At 37.7% G+C, this 27933-nt stretch overlaps 1 protein-coding gene across 9 annotated transcripts in view; it reads right to left on the bottom strand.

Moving 5' to 3' along the window:
- The window catches only part of tenm1 (teneurin transmembrane protein 1), a 1611625-nt gene that overhangs the window by 132390 nt on the left and 1451302 nt on the right, over positions 1-27933 (bottom strand). For 8 of the 9 annotated variants that reach the window (XM_052021038.1, XM_052021037.1, XM_052021044.1 and 5 more), the window contains 5 exons: positions 26462-26678; positions 18095-18214; positions 16180-16441; positions 10227-10494; positions 8585-8728 (listed from right to left, as the gene is read on the bottom strand). In XM_052021038.1, the coding sequence (XP_051876998.1) occupies positions 8585-8728; positions 10227-10494; positions 16180-16441; positions 18095-18214; positions 26462-26678 (1011 nt within the window). The remainder of the gene's footprint in view (positions 1-8584; positions 8729-10226; positions 10495-16179; positions 16442-18094; positions 18215-26461; positions 26679-27933) is intronic. The other variant, XM_052021042.1, reaches the window with a different exon arrangement.

Below are 27933 nucleotides of genomic sequence, written 5' to 3'. Positions count from 1 at the left end.
TTTTATCTTTCGCTGTGTTTCCTTGTAGTTAATTCTACAAATTTAACCTAATTGCAAAAGATCTATTTGAGTTTTCATTTTACTCCCAAATGCTTAATTTTAAACTTACATTCTATAGTATTTAAATTGCTGATTAAGAAGGAAGCTAGGGACTATCTGAGTAATTAGAGGCCAGTTAATTTAACTTTGGTAGGGGGCAAGTTATAGGAATCAATTCTGAGGGGCAGGATCAATCTTCATTTTCCAAAATTGGTTTAGTGGCAGGAAGCAACGTGTTGAATATCAATATGCTTGCACAGGGTTCAGTACGTATTAGTGACTGAAGCTTAAATGAGGGGTTGCTGAAAGATAAGTGCCCAGGTGATACAAAAATTGATCATGCATAGTTGACAGCAAGCAGGAAGATAGAAGATATAGATGGTTTGGTCAGTTAGGCAAAAGAGTGTCACATGGAATTCAGTCTGGTGAGGTAATGCATCTGGGGAGATGCAACAAGACAAGGGAATACACAATAAATAGGAGGATACTTAGAGATACAGAGGAAGAAAGGGACTTAGGGGTGTATGTCCATCAATACTTAAGAGGTAAATAAGTTAGTTAAAAAGAAATAAAAGGCATACTAGATGTTTTCATTCATTAGCCAAGACATAAAGCATAAGAGCAGGCAGATTGTGCTAGAACTGTAGGCACCACTTGGTAGACCACAGCTTGAATACCACGTACAGTTCTGGTCACCATATTGCAGGAGAGATATGATTGCATTGGAAAGAACGTGGAGAAAATTTATGAGGATGTTGCCAGGAAAATTTTAGAACGAGAAAAGGATGGGCAAGTTGGGCCATCTTTGAATAGAGGAGGCTGAGAGGAGACTTAGTAGATGTGTTAGTGACCCAGATAGAGCAAATAGAAAGGACCATTTCCCTGGGCAAATGAATCAAAAACCAGCAGGCCATAAATTTTAAGTAATTGGCAGAAGGATTTGAAGGGGCAGGAGGACTATATTTTCACCCAGAGGGGCAGGAGGAATAATATTTTGACCCAGGGTTTTGAACTCATTGGCTGAAAGGGTGGGATAGACAGGAACCTTCATCATTTTTGAATAGTACTTGGATGTACAATTGAAATACCGTGGCCCCCAGGGCTAAAGCTGGGAGGTTGGATTAGCTGTTCTAGCCAGTGCAATCGTAATGTGCTGAACACCTTCATTCTACATCACAAATTTTCTATAATTCTATGATTAACCTTTCAAAATAGTAAATAATTTCCTTATACAAATGTTATCATTCTTTAATTTCTCAGCATTAATAAAGCACATTGCATTCTTTTCTGCAACATGTATAGGTAACGGTTTATTATTGTCACTTGTACCGAGGTACAGTGAAAAACTTGTCTTGCATACTGTTCGTACAGATCAATTCATTACACAGTGCATTGAGATAGTACAAGGTAAAAACAATAACAGAATACAGAGTAAAGTGTCACAGTTACAGAGAAAGTACATTGCAGGTAGACAATAAGGTGCAAGGTCATAACAAGGTAGTTTGTGAGGCTAAGAGTCCATCATGTAATAGGAAAATCCCTGTTGCAAGGAAATGCCAGCAATATTTACTTATTACAACACAGAAGGAGGTCATTTAGCCCATCAGGTCCCAGGTTGTTCTCAGAACAACCCCATCAGTCCCATTCCCCCACTGCCTGTTGCCCTGCAATTTATTCTCTCTCACATGCCCATCAACTTCCTTTTTGATTCTTTTTTTTATCATTCACCTGGAAAGCATCATTTACTGCAACAATTTGGGATGCAGGAGGAAACCACAGCACCTGATAGCATGCATGCTATCACAGAAAGAATGTGTAAACTCCAGACAGCACCTAAGGTCGGGATCAAACTCAGGTCGCTGTAGCTGAAAGGTGACGGTCCTAATTGTTGATCCAGTGTTTTGCCCACTGTACCACCATGGCATCTACCTGTGGTGAACTGACAGCATTTCTCAGTGGAAGTGGCAGTTTCAGGGCTCCCACACAAATGCTGAGATCTCACAAAGATTGGCATGCTCTTCATCAGTGATTCCTCAACTGAGCTCCAATGTTGGATTCCTTGTGGAATGTGAACTTGAAGCTAACCCCAACAATTAGTGATGAACGTGCCTGCTAAATCTATGGCAGATTAGACCTGGCCCAGAAACAGCAATTCCATTCATTTAAACAGAGAGGAACATCTGCAATAGGCCTAGATAAGTATAAGGTAATTCATGTATTCTTAATTAATTAAGTTTGGTTAAATGTTTTTGATTTGTTCAAATTGTTTCATTGAATTTTAATTGATTTTACGTGTTTCTGTAATATCCCTGATATTCAGAAATATTCAAAGGACTTGACAGAAATGACAATTGGCAAAGCCAGGGGGCATATCTTAGCCAGCTGATAAAAAGCTTTCCCAGCAATTTTGTGGGTGGGGGGTTGTTCTGGTGAAGCATTAATTTACACAGGTCCCTGCTGCCGGGCAGGACCTTGCCAATTTGAACCTGGATGATTTTGGACAGCAATCAGTAAGGATAGGCAGCAACACCTCCACCATGATTATTCTCAACATTGGTGCCCAGAAGGCTGCATCCTCAGCCCCCTACTCTACTCCCTATACACTCATGACTGCATGGCCAGGTTCTGCTCTAACTCTATCTACAAGTTTGCAGATACCACCATAGTGGGCCGTATCTCAAATAATGATGAGTCAGAGTACAGGAAGGAGATAGTGGCATGGTGTCTTGACAACAAACTTTCCTTCAATGTCAGCAAAACAAAAGAGCTGGTCATTGACTTCAGGAGGGAAGGGGGTGCACATGCACCTGTTTACATCAATGGTGCTGGGGTTGAGAGAGTTGAGAGCTGCAAGCTCCTAGGAGGGAACATCACCAATAGCCTGTCCTGGTCCAGCCACAGCCAAGAAAGCTCACCAGCCTCTCCACTTCCTCAGGAGGCTAAAGAAATTTGGCATGACCCCTTTGACCCTCACCAATTTTTATCGATGCACCATGGAAGCATCACAGCTTGGTATGGCAACTGCTCTGCCCATGACTGCAAGAAACTGCAGAGAGTTGTGGACACAGCTCAACATATCACAGAAACCAGCCTCCCCTCCACGGACTCTGTCTACACTTCTTGCTACCTCAGTAAAGCAGCCAGCATAATCAAAGACCCCACCCACTCTGTGCATTCTCTCTTCTCCCCCCTCCCATTGGGCAGAAAATACAAAAGCCTGAAAGCACGTACCACCAGGTTCAAAGACATCTTCTATCCGCTGTTATAAGACTATTGAATGGTTCCTTAGTTCTACAGGATGGACTCTTGACCTCACAATCTACCTTGTTATGGCTTCGCATATATTGTCTACCTGCACTGCACTTTCTCTGTAACTGTAACATTTTATTCTGCATTCTGTTATTGTTTTTCCTTTGTATGACCTCAATGCACTGTGTAATGAAATGATCTGTATGGACAGTATGCAAGACAAGTTTTTTGCTATACCTCAGTACATGTGACAATGATAAACCATTTTACCAATTCAAATTTACCAATTGAACATTAGTAGATCAGAAAAGACAATTGCAAACTTACAATGTAGGCTGGCAGTGAGCAATGTGTGGCTGACCGTGGACAGCGATCATAACACAGTACAAAGACCTTGGTGAAGAGTTTAAAGGGAACTGTGCTGGAGCTTTCAGTTTCATATTTTCAGATAAAAATAATTTAAATTATGAACCAACATGGTTTTAGAAACTCTTCCTGAACTAAATAAAAATAGGAGTAAAATGTTTCATATTTTCATTAATTGATCTTAGACTGAAAAAATACTGGGATTTCCAAGAACACACATTTTAAACTGAACAATTATTTGCTTCTGTTTATGGCAGAAATGTCATTAAACAAGTAAAAATACCTAGCTTTAATATGCAACTTTAATACAACAGGAGAATGTGCTCCTTTCGTAACTGTAAACACATCTGTAAGTCTACTATCAAAATATTCTACATAAGTCAGGTTACAGATGACAGTAAGATGTTCGAGCCATGGACAGAAATAGGCTCTTTGGCAAATTTAATCCATGCCAACCATCAAGCTAATTTTTGCGCTAATCCTATCCTCATCCATTTTATTCTCCCTACATTCCCATTAATTGCCCCCAATATTCTACCACTTATTAGGGGCAATTTACAGTGGTCGATTAACCTACCAACCCCCACATCTTAGGGACATGGGAGGAAATCCACCTGGTTACAGACATAATGGGCAAACTCCACACAAACAGCACTGAGATGTGAGGACTGCACCCGGGTCCCTGGAACAGTGAGGCAGCCGCTGACCCACTGTAGCTCAGAGTTTTTGAGTTTCTGTTACTGCACCTATCATGTTGAAGGAAACAAACTAAATGTTCTATGTAACACGAGATTGTTGTCAGTTTTAGCATAAATCCAGCATTGACCATCACAAGGAATTTAGTTTCATTTGTCCTTCAGTATTAGAATTATCTTAGAAGTTTGATATTTGTTTAATTAGAAAAGGCCAATTGACAGTGTTCCTTTATTTTGTTTTGATCCTGGTGTCTTGTACATTATAACGGATTTTTTAAAGCAGAATTTCTACCTGTTGTATCACACTGAAAATGCTGGAGGGACTAAATATAAATAAAGTCTAATTAGCTCTACTGGTAAAATCTGAAAGCTGTCAGTTGTAAACTCTCAAAATCCAATTCTAATTCTAATCCCATTCCTGCAACTGGACTGAATCCTCTCACAGTCTGAGAGATAGTTAGCAATTTAAAAAAATAAACTGTGCAACCAGATTGGCTGGAAGTTTTTGTAAACCATAGATTAGCATTCTGCTCTTTGAGCCATTAACTCAATCAGTTATCCTTTGATTCCCAACAATAGATCACATTACATTATATTGCATTTCCCATTTATTTAGTCTTTCTTTGCAAATGTCAGGTCCATTAACTTCAAATGGGTAAACATGAAGAGTATGAGATATAAAAGGCGATCAGTTAGGGAATGGAGTGGGTGGTCTGAACCAGGTATTGGGAGAGTCTGGGAGCAGTGCTGGTCAGCATAACAATTGTCAAGCAGAGAGAAGCAAAGAGTCCAAACCTGCCTGCGTCCCGGTAGTGCAGTAATAGTGACACCATAAAGAGAACCAAGAGTAAATAATGCAGTGAAAAGCAGGAATGTGAAGAGTTAGCTTCTCACAGATTTAGGTGAAAGGAGCGGGTCATGTTTGGGCTGGATATTGATGGGCTCTGTTGGTGTAGAGTCTAGAGACAGTGAATGTCATCCATCACTCAGAAAATCACACATTTCAACATCTGGCAGTGCATCTGTAGGAGTCCAAGACTTACTGAAAGCTGGTAGTTCCAGAACAATATTTACTCAATGAATTAAATCTGGATCAAATCCAAGGGAAAGGTGCCCACCCTCTCTCTAGAAATGATATCATAAGGAATTATAAATTTAACAATGTTAGTACATGGGATTAGTATAGATGTTAGGCTGAGGGGCTCACTTCTGTGCTAATTGACTCTGACTCCTTGACAGGCTGAGGGGCCCACTTCTGTGCTAATTGACTCTGACTCCTTGACTTTGTTAGTGAACAGCACTTTTACAAGCCCTAAATATTTCGTTGCCCAAAGGATATACTGGTTACAATACTTTAACAGATTTATGGCTTTTACTATTATAATTTAGTGACATTGATGTAGTAATTGGATTTTAAATTAACACTGAAAATTGTTGCTCTTGAATATCAACAAAAGGACAATGAAGTGTTTGTAACATATTCAGGTTAATGCATGGTCACACATTAACCATGGCTGAATAAGAAAACCCAAATTTGACTTAAAATATTCAGGAACTTTAACAAATATTTTGGATAGTACTCTCCTACTATGCTTTTTATTCTGTGAAAGCCATAAATGAGTTGATATTTTATACACTAATTGATCTCCTGTGGCAGAGCAAACAGTAAATTAAGAATGAATGTACTCTTTAGGTAAAGAGGGGTCAGAGAACAGGATATAATTGATCCAGATCTGCAAACTTTCTCATTTAAAATGCATGAATTCTGCTTTTATTTTCATATTCCATTTCAAAACCACATTTATAAAATAACAGGTTGAAGTAAACTTTGAACAAAAATGATGATCAGATTCAATTAGTGAAACTTATGATGATTAAAAAAATAAATATGGTGTTCCACCACAAATTAGTGTGGTTTCATGGGTGGGATTTTGTGATCAGCAACAAGTTGTCCAGGCTCACAGTTGATCTCCAGGCACATTCTAGAGTGGGAATTTGTTGGATGAGGCTAGCCAATTTATAACAGTGAAATCTTGAGTTGTAATAGAACCTAATGCACACATCTTCCATCACCTTGTGGGGAGGGAAAGTGTGGGTTGCAGAGGATGCTCCACCCACCAAGTGCTGAAACTAGTTAGACAGCCAGCTATATCACACCTCCCACCCCCTCAGCCCTACCCTCTGCCTGTCTGTCAAAACTTTTGAGAATTTTTAAATGTCTCTGACATTCAAAAATGATAAAAAAATGAATCAAACTATTAACAACTTTGGAAAATTATTTACAACATTTAAGAAAATGAAACTAAAATAATTAAAGCAATCAAATAAACCCAGACAATTAAAATCAATCTAATAAGTATGAGCACCTTCTATAATTCCTCACAGCTACTTCCACTAATTGAAAACAATGGAGGAGAACTCCCCCCACTCCCTGCCTCCCCCACACCAGTTTAATCTTTTGCAAGTTGTCAGTGCAGATGCCCCTTCAGTAAGTAAACAGGATTTGCTGTAACCTTGTGCTCTCATGCTGGACTCCAATAGATGTCGAACACTGGTGTGCAGTTCAGCAAAACAGCATTGAACAGTTGCCAACAAGTTTGGGACTTCCATGATTGCACATACATGTGTGCAAACTCTGAAATCACTGGCACTTACACAAAGAACTAGGAAAACTCTGCACAGAACTGCCAAGATTTCCTTGTAAAATCCAACCTATAAAATTCTCCTCTATGCTTTGACTTATAAATTTGAAATCTGATTTTTGTTATTCAGTCCGTCATTTGTTTTTTGAATATTTGTGCAGTTTATGAAGCCTCCTTCGTTCTTTAATCTCCCTCTTCACAGAGGAACATAAAGAGGTTTGCCAACAAAATAAGTCTGAAGTGTTTCTTTCTCTTGATTTCCTTGATACGTTAATGGGTTGCTTATTGATTAGTTGCTGGAGAACATATTAAGCACTTCCCTTTCTGTTCAACTTTGAAAGGATATAGCATTGCTTTAAAAAAAATCAGAATTCAGATCCTTGCTGTGGATAACCAATATGATTGGGACCATACCAAATAACCTTTCAAAGTCAGAAACAATATCCACAGAACTTGCCTTAACACCAAACATTAAAAATATTCAATTAAACCAGTTAAACATGACTTTCCCTTTTCAAATCTCTGCTGATCCACTTTGACTGGAATATTCCATTTGCTTATACTGAGGAGTTGTTATTGTGCTAAGCATCCTTCAACTGGGATGACTGAAACCTCCTAGTTTGATGTCCAATAACAAATCAGATAAGAATAAATTAAGAATGAAAAATATAAGCCTGAATTAAGTAAACTCTTTATTAAGGACAACATTACAAGATGAGAGGAAAAAGTACACAATTCAAGACTTTGGTTAGTTATCTGCTTTTCCCACATATTAAGGATGACAAGCTGGGTCAAAATCTGTTAAGAGCATACCCAATTCTGCTTTTTTTTAACCGATGGGCATATAACGAAGTAATGCAGATAACGCAGAAATAAGGATTTGTATTTATTTAGCACCATTGACAATCAAAGAATGCTCTCAAGCTCTTTAGGTCAGGTGAAACACTTTTACCTGCCTGTTTCAGGGGTTGGGATGCTTCTAAATGGCGGGGACACCATTTATACAAAGTAACAAGTAGCTATTTGGGTGTTAGTCCCAGAAGTTTATTCTGCTGCCTTTACTAATAGGAAGGACAGCACTTTTCCAGCTCTTGCTGAGCACATGCTACCTGTCTATTGTTTTAGGGAATTATGTTTCTGTTTATTGGGACAATGAGTAGGCACAGTACCACTGAATTTCTGGGCTTCAGTGACAAACATTGGCATTCCAAGGCCAAGTACAATGATATTAAATGGTGAGTAAAGCTTGCTCCACCAATAACATGAGTTAGCATCAACCTCAGAAGAGAGCTTTTAATGTAATTTCCTGCATCATCCATTCAAACATCTTGCTGAATAAGATCACCGTTTGCATTAAATGAAAATTCACTGTGCATCAAATGTATACAACTATCAGGTTCTGGACAAAGATTGTCAAAGGGTTGCATGAGCAGGAGGGAAAGACAATCATGTAATTTAGATGGTTTGTGTTTGAACCTGGTCTTTTAGAGTCTAACAGCATGTCCATTGTTTTTAATGAGATTGAAAAATTGACAAAGATGATTTGTACTGATTGATGTTTATGTGAATCTACATTGCACTGTAGATACTTACCACTTTGTACGTTCAAGGCATGATGCTTGTCCAGAGACCATCCTCCGAGATTGGAGGCATCCTTTTCAAACCCTTGAAGAATTGCTGTTCTTTTCTCCCAGAGTATCAAATCAGGACAGGTTTCGTATTCATAACCCACTGAAACTGAGAAACAATAAAACAAAAATTTGAATCTCTTCATGTTGAGATTATACCTTTCAAACAGAGGCATTATATTTTTCAATTATACAGTTTTCATTATCCATAATCTCTTTAATTCAGTTTAGTATGCTTGCTGCATTAATTTCTTTGATGGTAAGCTTTGTCACAGACTAAAGCTAAAGAGCCCAAAATCTGGCAGGTTACTTTTTGTTTGGTTTACGCCTGAATGTCTGAGTGAGAATCATTCATTCCCACTTCACAATTTCCTCTTCACTAAAACTATACCAAATAAACATTGGAGTAAGTGCAAGAATTCCTTTATGTCACTTGATGTGTTCATTATTATAAAACGACAGTGCACAATATTGCGTGACACTAGTCATTGATGAAAATATCTAAAAATTGAATCCTAAATATTCTGAATGAGGTACAAGGTTTTATGTAATAAATTCAGCAAACTCCAGGAGATGACAATCTGTTACTCTGACACTCCATAAAATATGAAACACATGAGGTCTCTGACGTGAATCGACAGCCTTTTAAAAAAAATATATTCAAAAAACATTTACTTACAGGTTGCTGTTTCACAGATATTTTTGCCCTTTAGTACCTTGGCCACTGAGGCAGGACAGTATAAATCAGCAGTATCAACAATATAACCAAATTATTCTCACCCTGTACCCACAAACCTACAGAAAGGAATAGGAACACTGGGGAATTGCTTATCCTTTTCACATTCATGAAACTTGAAGCTTTTCCTCCAGTGTCTTCAGTACAGGTTAGAAGCCCAAATGGGACACGTGGATGGGTGCATTTTGTTTGGTCAGATCAAATTAAAAATATATTACCCCACATCTTGCTTATTCTGTACATTGAAGCCGATGTCACAATAACTTGCAGGTAGAAACACTGAAAATTACTGGTCAGCTCAATTGCAAAGTGCAATTACACCTATTCTAGAGTCGAAGAATGGCAAGAAGTGCCCCTGTCTGCTCCATCCTCAAACAATGTAAAAAGTGGTGGCTGCTTCTGCTAAAAGATATTTCAATGATAAATCTGGGAAAAGAAAAGCTAATGATCTTTACAAATCAGTGGTTGGCTGCTCTTGGAAGGTGGAAAACAATCACTTGGAAATTTGTCTTATCTGTGCAGATCAAATCATAAACATAAATTAACTATAAACAATTTGATAAGCAAAATGCACTCCTTTTTAATATATGCAAAGTAATGTTACAAAGAAAGGAAAACAAAATTAAATAGCAGAACTTGATTGTGATGATGCAAGCCCAAAATGTAATACTAACCCAAATACATTATAACTAACAATAACTTAGCAGTTCTGTGATGTACATTTGGTAAAAGCAAGATCAGTAAAGGAGTTTCCAAAGAATTCCATTAAGTATTATTAGCAAAAATAATATCAAAAAATACCTAGTGCCTGCACAAATAATGCACACATGGCAAAACATTGTGAATATTTATGTAGTTTATCATAACTTACCCTCTACTTCAGTGAGACCAGAAACTTTCTGCCCATAAACATCTGTTTTGTTCCATGTGAAAGTGTAAGCCAGGTCAGGCCTGGCAGGAAACCACTTCTGGAAGAGTCGCCCCTCAATAGCAATCATAAGATGAACCTTGATTAATCCAGTTGGAATAAAGGCATGAGTCATGATAATCCTCAATAATGATTTGTATCCAGGAGCACGGCTGCTGAGGTAACTGAGCTTCACAAAACTGGCTGGGATAGCAATCTCTTCCTGTACAACCTGGCAAGAAAGATGAATGTTTTTGAGTTGGAGATAGTTTTGTAATATAAACATAAGATATAATGATGCAGCACAAGCAATTTTTAATATAATTCATTGTTTTGCAAAAAGACTGAAATTAATAATTTTTACCTTGAGGATCTGATTTCAAATTACTGTTGGACTGATAAGATGAAAACCTCCTCCCTCTGCTGGTTCAAAGCATTCTTTGAAAACTTAGTTGGGGTTATCTCAAAGTAATGCCTGAAAGATTATTGGGCAAATTGCTGGATAAAATTCTGAGGGCCAGCATGAATCAAGTTAATCAGTCACAGGTTAAACAAGGACAACTAGCATGGGTTTGCTTAGAAAAGGTCATGACTGACCAACGTAATTGAATTTCTTGTCCATAAATCCCTGAAAGTAGCAGGACAAGTAGATAAGGCAAAGGTTAAGTAAGTAGATGAAATACAAGAGCAGGGAAGTCCTGTCAGAACTATGTAAAACATTAGTTAAATCACAACTAGAGTACTGTGTTCAGATCTGGTGACCACACTACAGAAAATTTGTGAAAGCACTAGAAATAGTGGAGAGAGAGAGATGTATGAGAGTTACTTCAGGGCTAGTAAATCATAGTTGTGGGAATAGATTGTCTGGGCTGGTGTTGTTTTATGTAACAATGAGACAAAAGGGAAGTTTAACTGATGTGTAAAAATCTATGAGAGGCTCAGATAGCATGAACAGGAATGGCCTATCCTCCTCAGCAGAACGATTACATAACTTGGGAGCACAGATTTAAGTTATTTGACAGAAGGATTAGAGAGGAGTTGAAAAAGATATTCACTTAACAAGTAGTGGGTTTAGGTTTAGGCAGAAACCTGCATCACATTTAAGAAGTACCTGGATGAGCACTTGATGAGCTATAACTTGCATGGCTCTGGATCAAGAACTGGGAAGCAGGATTAACCTAAAGTCCATTTTTGACTGGCATGGACATGATGGACTGAATGACCTCCTCCTGCATGGTATTTTTTCCATCAGTCTAGGACAATGCCAATACAAATATCTGTCAGAGGTAAATAGTTAGATGCTTTAATTAAAGATGTTCTAGCAGAACACCCAGTACAAGTTCAAGGTTATAAGGGCACATAGTTTAGTGAAAAAGACATCATGTTGACCAGTTTACTGGAGTTCTTCGAAGAACTAAAATGTTCAGTGCACAAAGGGGAACCAGTGGCTGAACAGTACTTAGATTTTCAGAAGGCATTTGACAACATGTCACATCAAATGTTATTGCAGAAAATAAAACGTAGGAGGTGACATGTTGGCATGGATAGAACTGGCTAACACGGAACAGAGAGCAGGCACAAATGGGTCATTTTCTGGTTGACCAGATGCAATAAATGATGTGCCACAAGTATCAGTGCTGGGGCCTCACTTTTATCAATTTATACAAATGCCTTGAAGGAATGGAAGTTATGGTTGCTGAATTTGCTGCCAAAGAAAGGTATGAAAGTAAGTTGTGAATATGAAATAAAGAAACCAAAAAGGGACACAGATAGGTTAATGAGTGGACAAAGATCTGGCAAATGGGAAATTGTAGACATGTCCAAAATAAAAATGCACAATATCTAAATGTTGAGGTTTGGCAGAACTCCGAAGCACAGCAGGATCTGGGTATCCTAGTGTATGGTTCACAAAAGGCTAATACATGTGTACTGCAAGTAATTAAGAAACCTAACAGAATGTTATTGTTTATTGTGAAGAGAATTGAATACAAAAATAGGGAGGTTTTGCTTCAATTCAAAGATGAACTGAAACCACATCTGGAGTATTATGTATAAGGATTGGTCTCCTTATTTAAGAATGGATGCCGATGCACTGGAAACAGGAGGTTTACCAAACCAATACCTGAAAAGGGAAGATTTTCCAATGAGGAAAGGCTGGACAGGCATAGCTTGTGTCCATTGATGTTTAGAAGAGCAAGAGGTTTGATTTGTTTGTCCTAAATGGACCTAAATAGTGTTGACAAGGTAGATACGGTGAGGATGCTTCCTCTTGTGAGAGAATCTGGAACTAGAGATCAGTGTTTAGAATTAAAGGATCAACTATTTAAGACCAAGAAGAAGTGAACTTTTTTCTTTTAGTGAGTCCTGAGTCTTTGAAACTCTTTTCCTCAAAGAGCAGTCGAAGCAAAGTCTTTGAATATTTCGAGTGATGATCTTACTAAGTGTTGGAGCAGGCTCAAGGGGCTTAATGACTTTCTCCTGCTCCTAATTCATATGTTCTCAATTTAGCATCAGCTGATAAATTTACTCAGACAGACCAAAAGTTGGGTGTTGTGTAAAATGTTACATTAATACCAGCAGTGTGTACTCGTGCAGCTGTTGAATCACATCAGTGGGGGCAGAGTGAGCTTTATACTGCACTTGATTTTATGAGATCTGTAAGTTCTTGTTGCTGGCACTCAGGAGGAGAGGTTTCACCTTGGTTGCTTTCAGTAAATGCCACTTTACTCTGCTTCTGAAAGTCTGTTTCAATGAAGTCAATGGAGCTGAATTTTGGAAAAGGAGGGCAACACACAATAGCCATCAATTTATGCATTCAGTCTTCAGTGTTTAAATGAGCTTAAGTCTCAATATTAATGCATTTCACTTTAGGCAAGAAATTCGTAAAACTGATAAAAGATCATTTCAGATCAAGTTACTCAAAGCTACACCCTGAAATAATGCCTGCATATATGATCAATTCCTCATCAAATCAATTCCAGCAATTGCATTTTGAATATTTACTCCTTAAAATGTGGGGCTACTTGAATTGTCCAGCTTCTATCACAATCCAGCTTTTGGAGAGAAACTATTTAAAATGATGTACATCAGTCCTTCTTACTGCTTTGCTGAGAGCAGTTGTATTTCATCAGCTGTGAAGGGCACAATTCCATTTGATTTGCAAGAGAATTGAACATATTTATAGGCTGGAAATAATAAATTAGTGCTTGTGATCCATGAATTGACATGATGGGAGTAATCATCAACACTACTGAACTCAGCAAGTCCCATGTGATTTGATGTCAATTAACTTTGATGGCCATAAACCAGTGATCGCTCGAGAATGTCTAAGTGGCAGTTAGCTCCAAGGTTTATGGGCATCCCAATGTGCAAGGCTTTTGGTGAAACTTAACTGGTGAAAGTTGCTCAGTTTACCTGCATTAAAAAATGGCAAGTTTTCTGCTGTTTGTATAGGTGTGACCACATTGGGAAGCTGGACTTCTGGATTATACACCACTGAGCTGGACAAATTCCATTCCCCAGGGACAGGTCCACATTTCCGGTCTCCACGAATAAGCCAGGCCAGGTAGTGGCACTGGTGATTCATGAGTGAAATGGAAACTTCCATAAATTAATATTTCCCCATTCAAACGATGACATTAATGACTGTGTAATTGTGCTTTGTGAAAATGAATGGATGATATTTGTGTCTGCACTGAAAATAGTCATACTTCATCTCAGTTGTAAGAAGCCAAAAAAAGTGGACTCTGAGTCTAACCACTCCCTGGATCACTGCTGTTCATTGTTCTATATTCTTATGTTAATTATTTTTCTTTAAGAGTGGATTCTGCTACTGTTCACATGCCAAAATTCATAACTTGTATACTATAAAGTGCATAAGAGATTAGGTCCTAAATCTATTTCTGAATGAGAAACTATCAATACTGCAATGGCCATTGAAATCACAATTGTTTTATGACAAGAAAATTAAATAAAATTTTGAAGAGGATAAATAAAAATACATATACATCACAAAAATATAAAGTAAGGAAAGTTGATCTCAGTTTTCAAAATACCAAAGATAACTCATATGATTGAAAGTAAAAACCTCCTTTCTGGAAGCTAGGATGAAGGAAGGCAGTTTAAAAGTTACAGCCAGGCTGTCAGAAATGCTTCTGTCTGTTCAGGATAGTTGAAGTACAGAACTCATCGTTGAACAGTGCTAGTTGATGTTGTGCTACCTGTTAAAACTGAGATTGACAATCTCATTAGATGATGAATTTAGTTTAAGGAGCTAAATTGTCTTCCCCTAAATAATTGTGAGGAATTTTCCAGATTCTGGTTGTGCAGTGGTAGGTTATGAAAAGGGAGAGTTAAGTCTTTCTTTGATGAATACTCTTTGTCAAATCCACACTCAAAACCACAGATATTTTTCTCAATCTGCTTGGAGGACAGATTGTATCATCTTCCGCACATGAATGACAGTCTGTTAGCAATAATCAGGGTTCCAATGCACTCTTGCCTGATGAACTATACCTGTGAGGAAGAGGAGCTTAATGGCCAATACATTACAAACTATTGTTTGTTTTCACTCTGCAGTCTGCATAAGAACAACTGCTGCCTATTGCTGTCATTATTTGCCTCTGTCATTTGGTATACTGTCATCATTCATCATTGTGGAACCTTGCAGTGGGCAAGGTACTTACATGCATAATAATATTTTAAAGCAATTTATTGTGCTTGTTGCCATTTAAGAAAAATGTATCAAGGTCTTGTAAAAATGAAAGATTTAATTTTCTTGAAACTCTTTGAAAAGAAATGAACATCTAAAACTTTGGGTATTGGAAATCTGAAATAAAAACAGAAAAAATTGGAAATATTCAGCAGGTCAGGCAGCATCCATGGAGAGGGGAACAGAATTAATGTTTCTGTTTGAAGACACCAACAAAGATACATTCCATAGATGCTGCCAAAGCTGCTGAGCATTTTCAGCATTTTCTGCTTCTCTTTGAAAAAAATCCTTCCATGTGATGTAATTACATGAGGCCTTGAAAAAAATGGTTTTCCCTTTTCTTTCTCTGACATTACTTGATTATGAATTTGTAGTTACCCAGCAAGTTGCAGACATATACTGTGTAGATGATTTTGTGTACACAAGTGGTAGAAGCAGTAAATGAATAATGGGAAGACCTTGGGAGTTATGAGTGAGCTCTTTGTCCAAGGATTCCAGTCTTTGACCCGTTCTTGTAGACACAGTATTCATGTGACTCATCCAGTTATGTTTTTAGTTAATGATGGATCACCAATTGTTAATGATGAGGGATTTTGTGAAGATAATACCTTGTTTATTAAACCGTATTTGTTGTATGGCTGTCCCAGCATTTATCTGTTGTGAAAGTTGCATGTCACATATGAGTTCAAGCCTTGTTGTTATCCAGGTCTTGCTAAATGTGGGATGGACTGGTTCATTCTTTGAGGAGTAACAATTACATTCAGATTGGGATCCTGGGTAGTATGAAAGAGTTGGACCATTGTTTGTGCTCATAGAATCTGGTTCTCTCTTTCCTAAATTAAACATATTTTTAAAATAATGATTCATTGTATGCCCAGTGCAGCTCAAATGTTGACATGAATTCATGAAGAAGGTAAAGGTCTTCTTTGTTTTGATATAAGCGCAATCATATATTTTCAAGGTTTTATATTCCACAGCTAGAAAATGTAACATATTTTCTAACAGAAGGTGACTGGATGTTTTGAAGCAAAAGACAACTTTAATACTAGTATAGAAAGGCATCCTTTATGATTCTTCTTTTTGCATCAACATTCATCATTTTAATCTCATAAGTATTTTAATTTTGTAATAAGGTTTCCTGTCGCCACAAACATAAATACAATAATATGTTATTACATCAAAACATCAAGAAATAGCTGTTCCTACTTGTATTTCTGGGATGGCAGGTCCTCTCTGCGGACAAGATCCCGTAAACGTGGTCAGGGGAGAAGGAAGAACAATTGGATTCAGAGTAGAAAAGCTACTGAGGTCACAGAAAGGAGGATTAGATTCTACTCTTTTCATGATGACTTTATCCACGACAACAAATCTGTTCCATGGCAACCAGAGAGTACGGTTTTCAGTGATGAAGGGAGCACGCTCAAAGACTAATGTGACAGAGATTCCTCCAATTGCTACAAGATCAAAACTGGTATTAAAGAGAGAAAGAATTACAAATAAGTAAATGTTAAGAAGTCAGAATTGGATCAGACTTTGATCTGAATGTAATCTGAGTATCACAGTTGTCATAAATTTCACTTTGAGGGACTATTACCATCTAAACCAGCTTTGAACACGTCAGAAGTTTGCCTTTGATTGTAACATGTACTCCTTGTGGAGTATTATTCTACATCAAAGGTTTTAGATTCCTTTTGCATTTAGCTTATAATATTAATTTAGAAATATCTGAAATATCTGGTCTTGTGCTTTGTATTTTAAAAGAAATTGACAAAAAAGAACACTTTGCTAATCTTGAGTTATTTTTTCCTTCATTACAGAGTCTGTGTACTTTTATGAAAATATAAGTTTAGTAGTAATAAGAAAAAAGATTTACACCTTATCCTGACATATCACCTCCCAGCACAGAAAATGCTTAACCAATTTTATTAAATTGATTATAAAATATATAGTATTCTAAATTCAATGAACCTTTTAAGGTAGTCTTTCTGTCAGAAAGATCCTGTTGGCCATTATTCAATTATTGTAGGTTAATATGACGTAAATTTGTCAGCTAAATTCACTTTAATTGGGTATACATTTTGTTAGATTAAAATTCTTGTAATTCATTAAGAGCAAAGCCTAGACAGCCTGATATTTGGATTTAACTCACTCTTCTCAGAGAGATCTCTCTCTCAATCAGCCTAAATGAAGTTAGAAACTAAAGGTAGAAATACAACGATCATTTTAGGAATAGTATAAATGAATGCAGGCTTTCATAATCCATTGTTCTCTTGTTACAGAGTGCATCCAGTAAAAGTTTTAATATTTTTGCCATCGAGCTATGAAAGAAACCTGAAGAAAGAAGTCTGTTCTGTGTTGTTGGACTCTATAAGGAACAAACTGATGTTGTGCAAGTTTCCTGAGGCTGACACTTAACAGAAGTGGAAGGCTGTACTTCATCTGTATTTAAACTGTACCTCAGGTATCCTGAGCTTCCACCCAGGTATCTGTGCAAAAGCCAACTGATCTAATCTCAAAACAAAAGGTAAAGTAGCTTTTACTTTAGAAATTAATCTGTTACCAAATGTCATAGTCTGTGAATTTAGATAAAAGACATCTAAAGTTTATTCTAGATCATCTTTTGACAACATTAGCTTTATGATGTCCATTATAATGCCATTTCTTTTCTCCTCGTGGATCTAATTTGCTGCAGATTAATTCTATTAACTAAATTAGATAAACTGAGATAACCAAGGTGCAATTTTATACATTTTAAACCTTTTAACAAGGAAACACAGAATTGAAATAATACAATTAACTTATATTTCATTAAAGACTTTCATCTTTATAGTTTTCCTTTTCCTGGCACCTTATTACAATGTGTACAGGCCAATAGGAATCAATATTTTTATTTGCCAAGAGACTTCTAATGGCACCATGTGTGATTGTTGCTTTCAGTTTCTATGCTATTATTTAGTCAAATTTCCTCATTACTACACATATCTCCTGTCTCAGCCTTAGTCTTGTGTCTCCTCGGTGCGCATCCTGCCTTGCTATTTGTACATTTACTTTGTAAATTTGACTTAGAATGCATCTTTTGGCAAGTAAGACGGAGGGAATAAGGAAAAATGTTCTGCTGCACCTGCCATCCTGACGGCTGATGGTGTACCCATAATCGTCATGGTTCAAAAAGCTGATGTTCACACCGACCAATGGGGTTTCATCCACTGCTGCCACCTGCCCTCGAACAACACAGACGCTGCTGAAAGGAGACAGCATGCAGATAAACATATTGCAAATAGGATTAAATAATTCCAATTAATTTTGTTATATGTTCCTGACTTAAGAAAATTGACCCTGGTTCCCATCAATCATGTAAATCTAGATTACATTTAAATAAAGATAAAGATTTCTCCATAATGGGAGTGCTTAAGAATGGCTTATTTTGATGTTATGCCTTAATCAGATGAGTGCCTGAATAACATCTGCATTTATATCAACCAGCCTAGATAGGATTAGATTAACTTGGTTAAGTATTCCCGTTTGTACTTTCTTGTCTTATAAGGAGCTTCTCATTGTCAGTGAGCAATCAGCCTGAGCAGAAGCTTCATGTAGATGTATGAAGGCAAAAATGCACTGGGATCTTTGGGCAATCCTCATATCAATAGGTATTTGTGGCAATCAAACATTAAATAAAATAATCATTGCTTGGGTTATTTGGAAAGTCAAGTACATCCACAATCTTAAGTCTAAAGTATTCTCAAAGTATTTGTTTAGACATTTATTCAAGTAAGCTAAAATTATAAATAAATCTCTAAGACAATCAGAACCCATTTACAATGAATTTAATGGAGGTGAGAAATGTGTTGGGTAGCCAACCAACCTCGAAAAGGCACATTTTGAATGATAATTAGAGAGGAGGTCTCTGGTCTGACTTGCTCTGTGGATTTTAAAGTGGATGACCAGGCTTTGTTAAAGACAACACTGTCTGGTTACTGGGGGGTATGGGGTGGTGGATTTTGGGTGGAAGTGTGGGAGTAGGAACAGAGAGGAAGAGTGGGAAGGCTGCTCCCTGCCACCCACCCTCAATCAAGTGCATTCCACAATAAAAGATGGAGATTTTAAGGATCAGGCCTTTCCCAAGAATTGAGGATCAAACCTCACTCAAAGTCAACAGTTGGAGCACACCACCATTTATAACTGGACAACAACTTTTCTAGGATCAGGACTGGACCTTGAAATCCCTCTTAGGTCTGGGGTCAAGAATTCAAATGATCAGGTCTTCTGAATAATTATGGTAGCCACACCTGTGCATTAGGCTGACTTCAAAGCCAAAAGAAGCAAATTGTAGTTAAAACCCCATAGAACACAAGAAATTCTGACTAAATATTATTCACCCCACTCACACCTCCAACTCTGTCCCCACCTGTCGCTACCTCACACCTGAGTAATTCATCCCTGTTAAAACCAGACCTGTACTCATCAAGGAAGTTTGTGTCGAGAAACAGATCACCTTCTGAATCAAGTATATTGGTTAGCAATAAGTGATCCCTAGCTCAGGATAGTGTAATTTTTGCAAACTAAGTTAACTCAATGCTGCCTCCAAAATTTTCCTCAGCTTCAGATTTAACCCGAGGTAGAGTATTTGCTAGTGCACCAGGGTGAAATTTTCTTCCATTTATATCTCTATAGTAGAGGTGAACAACTTCAATGACTCACAGTTATTGAAACAACTTCAATGACTCACAGTTATTGACAACTTGCAAGAAATGAATAATGAACTATTCATAAGTCAGCAGAGTTGAAAGATTTTGAAAAAAATAACAGAAGCAGGACTTTTGTTTTTAATTGGCTTTCTTTCCTTTCAAATTTATTCAGCCACATGAATATGTTTTCCATCCTTCACAATTTGATAATTTCCAATCCATTGACTCCACCTACACTTCCTGCTGCCTCAGGAAAGCAGCCAATGTAATCAAGGACCCCTGGTCATTCTCTCGTCTTCCCCTTCCTATCAGGCAGAAGGTACAAAAGCTTGAGAGCAGGTACCATCGTGGACAGCTTCTATCCTACAGTTATCAGACTCTTGAACGGACCTCTCATATGCTAAAAGGTGAGCTCTTGATCTCTCAATCTACCTCATTGTGTCCTTGCACTTCATTTGTCTACCTGCACTGCTCTTTTTCTGTAACTATAACACTATATTCTTCATGCTGTTTTCCTTTTACTACCTCGATGTACTTACGTACAGAATGATCTGTCTGGATGGCACGCAAACAAAAGCTTTTCACTGTATCTCGGTACACATGACAATAATAAACGAATTTCAATTCCAACAGTTAGTAAAACCCAGGTCTCTGAGTCTAAGGTCCCAGATTCAAGCCCTGAGATTCAGGATCTCAGCGTAAGCTCCGAAGGAGTGCTATACTGTCAGAGGTGCTAATTGTCAGATGTGATGTTCAGGTCAGGGTCTATTTAGATGCAACAGATCCCAGGACATTTTACAAAACAAAAAGCAGAGGCATTCTCTTTGTGCCCTGCTCATATCATTCCATTAATTCAAAATGTGAAATACAGATTTTGTAGAATTGTAATTAATTGTTGTTCATGACTTTTGCTAACTACAAATTGGAATAGGGCTTTTTACTTATTATATCAGTGACTACAATTCAAAAGTGGTTTGAAGGACCTTGGAATGCCCTGAGGTTGTCCGTCGTCTAAGTAAATAGTAAAAAGTTCTTTAACTGCCATACACATAATTTGACATGAAACTATTTGCACTGGAAAACTAATGTAATTTCATACTCATGGTGCCACACTCAATGTCATTGTGAAGAACTGATGAAAATAATGTTTGGATTTTTCAGGCTTTTTTTCTGAACAAGTAACATCTACAGATACCTTTATTTATTTTAATGCTTTGAATTCAACAATCATGTGGAAATGTATGGCCTGGGTGAACTAGTAGATTAATATCCCAACTGGGGTCAAATCAATTCATATAAAAGGTTGAGATGTTTCTTCTGTGAAGTGTTGTTGAGTGTTCTCCGTGAAGTAAGCAAGAGCTATCTTAATTCTGTTTTTGAATAAGAATAACATGCACCCCAAAATGGCTCCTAATTTGATATTGTTACTGAGAGGATTTCCATTGTTGAAAGAAGTGTTCTGAACAGGACCTAGTTTAGAAAGAACTTTTTGCTATATCTGCTGTGTCTAATTTTGAAGAGCTTGATACCATTTTCCATCTCTCACTTTGATGAGCACAATATTCCAGCATTGAATTATAATAGTTTTTCCAGTCATCCAAAAGCTACAGCACAAAGCATGCTTGAATTTAAGACAGCTTAACATAAATTTGTTAATTATTCAACATACCAAAAGATTGAGCGGCTATGAAATGGAAAGATCACTAAAATGGAGTAAGGAAAACTCTTTGATTAGGATTTAATATAATGTCAACCTAAAGGGGGCATCTTGCACACTACATCTAATCCATGGCATCCTATTACTGTTTCGCTGGAATCCCTTGCAACATCTATTTCTCTTTGGTAGTCCTTTGGGATCAAAGGTGACTCGCTTCCACTTTGATTTTGTGGCTTCAACTTATTGGCTGCCCTGAAACCTGTCATAAGTTGTACCTGCAAAGAAAGTCTTGGCTTTTCTACCAAGAAGAACCAGGACTGCCTTGAAGATGAAGAAGATATGCAGGGGACTCATAATTGTGATCATCCTCAAGAAAGGAAATGCCAGAACGTGGCAACTTCGAAGGATTTTTCAGCTGTCTCACTGCCAGGGTCTCCTCTCAATGTCTGAAAAGCTATTCCCAAATGGATTCTGTCCATTCAGAGGCACAGTGCACATGGTCTTCACCAGACAACAGCTATAAGAAAAATGTAGGGAGCACTGTACATTGCTTTTTTCAACCTCACCAAAGCCTTTACTCTATCAATCTAGAAGGACAATGGAAGACACTGTGCACATTTCACTGCTGAGAAAAATTCACCACCATTTTATGCTTGTCCATGGTGGCATGCAAATCGTGATCCTAGCCAATGGGTCTGCAATACAGCCAATCTCAGTGAAGACAGGTGTTCAACAAGGATGCATCATTGCACCAGCACTATTCTCAAACTTTTTCATGTGACATTGAACCTCACTTCCAACAAACTTTCCCCAGGAGTACAGCTAATTCTCAGAACTAATGAGGAACTGTTCAGCCTACAGCATTTACATTTCACAATCAAAGTCACCTGAACCTCAGTATCGGGTTAACATCCACAAGACAACTGCCCCCCTCTGCATCACACTGGCCTTTGACAATAATGTTTCATGATGAGACCCCTGAAAACTTGAACCGCTTCCCACACCTCAGAAGCTACAACTTGGCAAAGACAGATATCAAAGTTGAACTTCATCATTGTCTTCATTTCAGATTACAGAGAGTTAACTTCATATTCTAGTGTTTATCTTCTCTGGTGAAACAGGGTGTTCATTATGGCAAGGTCATGCTCTAAACATCTTTTCAAGAGAAGGGCCTAATGGAGTTTGCCTTCCTTACCCCTTTATTGCTGATCGTGCCTTGCAAGAGGATTGCATCCTTTCCCACCCTGGCATTGAAGTCACCCAGGAGAATTAGTCTGTCTCCCTTTAGGATGCAGACCAGAACCTTTTTCAAGGTTGGAGCTGAAGTCATCCTTCACCTCATCTGAAGCTTCGAGGGTTGCAACATATGCACTGATGATAATAGCATTTTGGTTCCTTGTTAAAATGAGCCAAAAGATCATAAGATGTTCATTAATTCCACGGGGGGGGGGGGGGGGGGGTGGGAGGTGCTGAGCCACCAGGCTACCTCATTCTTGATGGTGAAGCTCACTTATTCCATGAGGACAGTGTTCCTCTTTTAATTTGCCCTTCCAGAAGAAGGTGTACCCACTGCCTTGACCAGTATATCAATATTATTGTCAAAGAGTATGAGCTCCTAGGCTATGATAGCAGAGCGGAGGTCAGGACTGGCACTGTTGGGATTGTCCATGAGAATCCTGAGATTTTAGGTTAACATAGCACCTCAGACTGCCGTGGGAACATGCATTACACTCAATGAGTATTCAAGATTCCTCCAACATTTATGGGGAGAATAAGCAATGTGTTCAAAAATGGAGCAATAATTTATCCAAAGGAACCATTGAGGCAGTACTTTTACAGGTAATAATGGGTTTTAAATAGGTTCAATCAGTTGGCAGCATAGTTGGATAATTGCTAATAGTGGGATTCTATCAATAACAAGATGTCAAGTGACTATATATTTTCTGGCAAAAGAAATAATAATTTAAAGTGAATGATTCTGTGAAAGAGTAGGCCTTCTATTTTCTCAACACCACACTATTTGGCAGGTAGCCAGGAGAAAATGACTGTCATGTTAACATGCTACAAGCTCATTTCCACCCATTCTATCATTGTCAGTGGGCCTCAACATGCATATGTAATGAATGGCTTTGGGTGGTTGTACTTGCCATATGCTCGGTAGAGTAACAAATGAGGGGACACTGGCAGCTTTCTGGCAGATGAGGCGATCTTAACACCATCCAACACACAAAATTCCCATACAATTTTAATAGATGACAACTGCCCTTAAAAATATTGGTTGTGATAAATTGTAGAGCAAATCCAGCTTACAGAGGGTTAACATCATATAGTACTGTTTACCTTTAGTTTGAAGTAACAAATGCATTGCTGAAGTCAATTTTACCAAATGACACTGCAAATGATGAAACAGTAAAATGTTTTTTGATTAAAAAGGCCATAAACATGATAAATATTAGTTTCTGTAATATCCATCTTATTTGTGCTGAAAATAATAGGGAAGTAATAGAGGATTTTGAAATTAGTCATCCTGCAATCATTACTGGCTATACATTTTAACCGCCTTGGGGAAATCCAGGTTTTTGAGTGAAGTTTCAGCTTACAGGTTTTGAGGCTAATAGCATGAAGGTGATAGATTTTATTGAGCTTGTTTCCATGATCACACTGAGCTCGCTCTGTTTTCTATATTGTGTTTCCAATTGAGATAACTGTAAGGACTGTCCTCTGAAATGGAATTGCTTTTTCTGGAAGAGTGAGATCAAATGGATGGAAGGACCTTCTTCACATGAACCTCTCTTGTGACAATTACAAACTTGAAGGTGAGCTGTACTGAAGAATGGAAGTAAAATTACACAAGACAGTAATCTAATTAAAGAGTTCAGATATCATAAACTACAATGCAGAAGCTTGACTAGTTGAAATCTTCTGAAGCCCTTGGTTAGATTACAGATTTGACTTCATTCTAGAGTAATTGATTGGCTAGCAGGCAGCCCTGGCAGGAAATGGTACTGACAGGGATTGTATCTCGGGAAAGTGTATCAGCTCTGCTTCAGGGTTGCAGTCCCAGATAACAGCTACTTGCTGATGTGGTTTCAAGAAAGAAAATAAGATTGCGGCATTACAACAACTAGTTTACGGCACATTTTTGTTTCCATTAATAGAGTGACTGCAAACAGCATTCCCGTTGAGGAATTCAAAGATACTTACGATGTGAATAAAAATAAACTAGTGGCTTATAACCCATTATTTCAATCCTCACTTGATATTATGTCTTAAGATAACTTGAATAAATAAAGTATCAAATACAGTACATGTAAATATTATATACTGTGAAAAGATCACAGCCTATTTATTGGTATCAATTTATTGGTATATTTTTTAATCTGCATTGTGTATTACTTCTTTTGAATTCTTCTTATTGTAAATTCCAGACAGACTTTGATAAAAGATGTTTATGAAAAATTATTATGCTTTAATTATATTTTCCTCCTATATCACCATTATTGGGATGATGAAAGTACACTAGGACAGTATACATTATAGCTTTAGATGTAGAAATTAATAATAGTAATGTACCTTTAAGGACAGAATTTATACCTTTACAATGGTGATTGAATTCCATCAATGTGGCTTGATTCAATTATTTTCACTCGCTCACCCCATGTCACCACAAATCTGTACTTATCTTGAATTAACTGATAGCAATGTCATGAATGGTTAACCAGCAATATTTTCACAGGGAATTTTATTCTGAATAGGACTGTCACAGTAGTTTGGAAATGGATTAGAAAGGGAATAAGAAGATATATGCACACATTATTAGCTAAGATCTGATTAACAAACAATGGTTCAATTTTGATTTCAGTGGACATTCATTGGCAGAGCATGCCCATTTTCTGTCCAAGTAAGAGTGAGGCCTCCAACTTATTCTCAAGGTCAAACTCTAAGTATTGGGACAGTGAGCCTGTGCATTTCATACAGCTTGCTACCCAGAGGTTGGAAATACAGATTATTGGCAGTCTCTGACAGTTAATATGCATTGCAAAGTCAGGGTGGGGGGGTTTATGGTGCTGTTGTGACACATAGAGTGATCTCAAGGAAAGGATGCCAACAGTTTCCAGATGGCACAAAAATAATTTTGGGACATTTACCTTCCTTTTTGGTTTGAAATGATCTGTGACAATCCTCTTAAGAATCACTAGTTTAGCCATTCAGGTTGAATGGCACCATACCAGATGGCACATGTGCACCAGTCTTATCATATAACTATACTGCACATGGTTTAATGTGATTCCTGCCAAAAGCAGGCTGCTTATATCAAAAGTCCCGGCAAAAAGAGGTCCAAAGGTAACCAAATGCCAACAGAAACACAGCATTAACTAATGCACCCACATTTTCACTAAGCTTGAATCCCTTTATCTCCTGGCACAAAAAAAAATTAAAATGAACCAATTTCTTATCAGGGAGACATGAGAGACTGCAGATGCTGCAGTCTGGAGCAACAAACAATCTGCTGGAGGAACCCAGCAGGTCGAGAAGCATCTGTGGGAGGAGAGGAATTATCAACATTTCAGGTCGAAACCCTGCATCAGGACTCATGCAGTCCTCCATAATTCCTGATGCAGGGTTTCGACTCATAACATTCACAATTCCTTTCCTCCCACAGATGCTGCTCGACCTGCTGAATTCCTCCAGCAGATCGTTGTTCCAATTTCTTATCACTTCTGTTTAATTTTTTTCCTGTATTTTTAAGATTTCCATTAATATTGCAGACACAGCAATTTCAATAACTTGATTGCTCATTTTAAAGGAACATTTGCTTAGCTCTAACTCCTTAACACTGAGATCTGAACATAAATATTAATTTGGGATTTGGCATAAAATAATTTATGAAAATAGTTCTTTCAGCTAATGTTTTTAACAGACAAACAAGGAGGATAGTAGAATAGAGGAGACAGAGGAGTGTAATGGAAAGGCAGTGTGGGATTGACCCAGCTGAAGAAAGGACACTTTTTTGTGCCTTAGACCCTGTTTTCAAAGCCCAATGATTCTTGTAATTTTATTCAACATTTGTAATCTTGTGCATATCATTTTGACCTCAGAAATATTGATAAATAGATACTATAGAGAATTAAAAAACTGCAATTACTTGCTGTCAAACAGACCATCACTGGGGAGCACATGTGTATTGCCTTTGCCAACCAGAAACTTGATTCTATCATAAAAGAGTCTTGGGGGATGGAAGGGAAAGGGCAATTGACTTTGCTGAATCAGATCAAGTGGGTCAGGTGATCCTTGGCAGAGCTGTCCAGTGTAGCAAATGGTTTGTCTGCAACAGTCTGGGTCCATGCAGTCTGTTAAACCATCTGGAAGAAAACAGAAGTAAAATATGAGGCACCATAATTAATATTTTGGCACCATGTTCATAATATTTTGCTGCAAACAGCATATTATCAATAGGACTAACAAAGGAATTTTCCCTTTAGTTCTAAAGTTAGCTTAAAAATGTAATTGTGCCTCTGACATATTTTAAGACATGCAAGAAGTGTTATAAAGAACATTATGTAATTAATAAGATGGGAAGTTAGTCCCTTTCCTTCTGATACTGTGGCCTGATGCTTGGATGTATTTCCAGAGCTACCAGTTTCTTTGGTCATTTTTCATGTGAGATAATGTGTCAACTGGTTCCACAGCTCCCTTTATCCTGTTTTTGTCAAAAATCCATATGGCCAGGGGTCACTCACCGGTGATCAGGGGCAGAGCCCAGGTTGACTGTCATCTCCATAGCTCAGTATACTTCTGGCAATTCTCCCAACAAGTTTAAGCTAACTGCTGCTCGTTACCTTTATATCACTATTCTTATTTCAGCTTCCAACATTTGCAATTTTTTGAAGCCAACTTGGAATATCATTGTCATGTATATGTCCTATTTCTGTCTTTGCATCTTCCTACTTGCTTTTAACATGTAGGGACTGGTCAGTATTGAACAGAACAAGAATTCTTCATTGTATAGAACAGCATTGTGCAATCAGACAAGTTTGGTTGAGTCTGGTGAGTCTACTAAAGGAGTGCTGGATATCTATGTGGTAGATACAATATGTATTGTAACAGACATCAATATACTACAAAATGCACTCTCTTAAGCCTATAGGTACAGAATAATCAAAGGTAATAAAAAATCAACCTGATTTCTGAGAGCATGATGACCCAAACTATGCTGAAGGCTATAATCCATATTACAATTGAATCACTTCTGAGAACAGTCTGTCCTTAACTTGGATGATGGCTTCAGTGATGTGTCACTTTAGCTTTTTACGTATATACTACCAGAACAAACAAATATAGAATTTTACTTATGCAGAAAATTGTCCCAGCAGATTGCATGCAAGATTAAGAACAAGTACTGGGAATAACATATAAAGCTAGGAGATGGCATCATTTATTAGTAAGGTTTCGAAGAGACAGAAGAAGTGAGCCAGAGTGGCTTCCAGAAAACGGATTGGTGAAAGCTGTGTCAACGTTAGTGAAATGAGGGGAAGAACGTAGTACAAGCAGCTGGAATTATAGAAGAAAATACCTTGAGATGGGGTGGCAGAGTGTAAATCTTCAGAGAGTTAAGTA

Source organism: Pristis pectinata, chromosome 8, assembly GCF_009764475.1.
Source record: "Pristis pectinata isolate sPriPec2 chromosome 8, sPriPec2.1.pri, whole genome shotgun sequence".
Classification (NCBI taxonomy): Eukaryota; Metazoa; Chordata; class Chondrichthyes; order Rhinopristiformes; family Pristidae; genus Pristis; species Pristis pectinata.
This window is presented reverse-complemented; position numbering and strand designations above follow the sequence as displayed.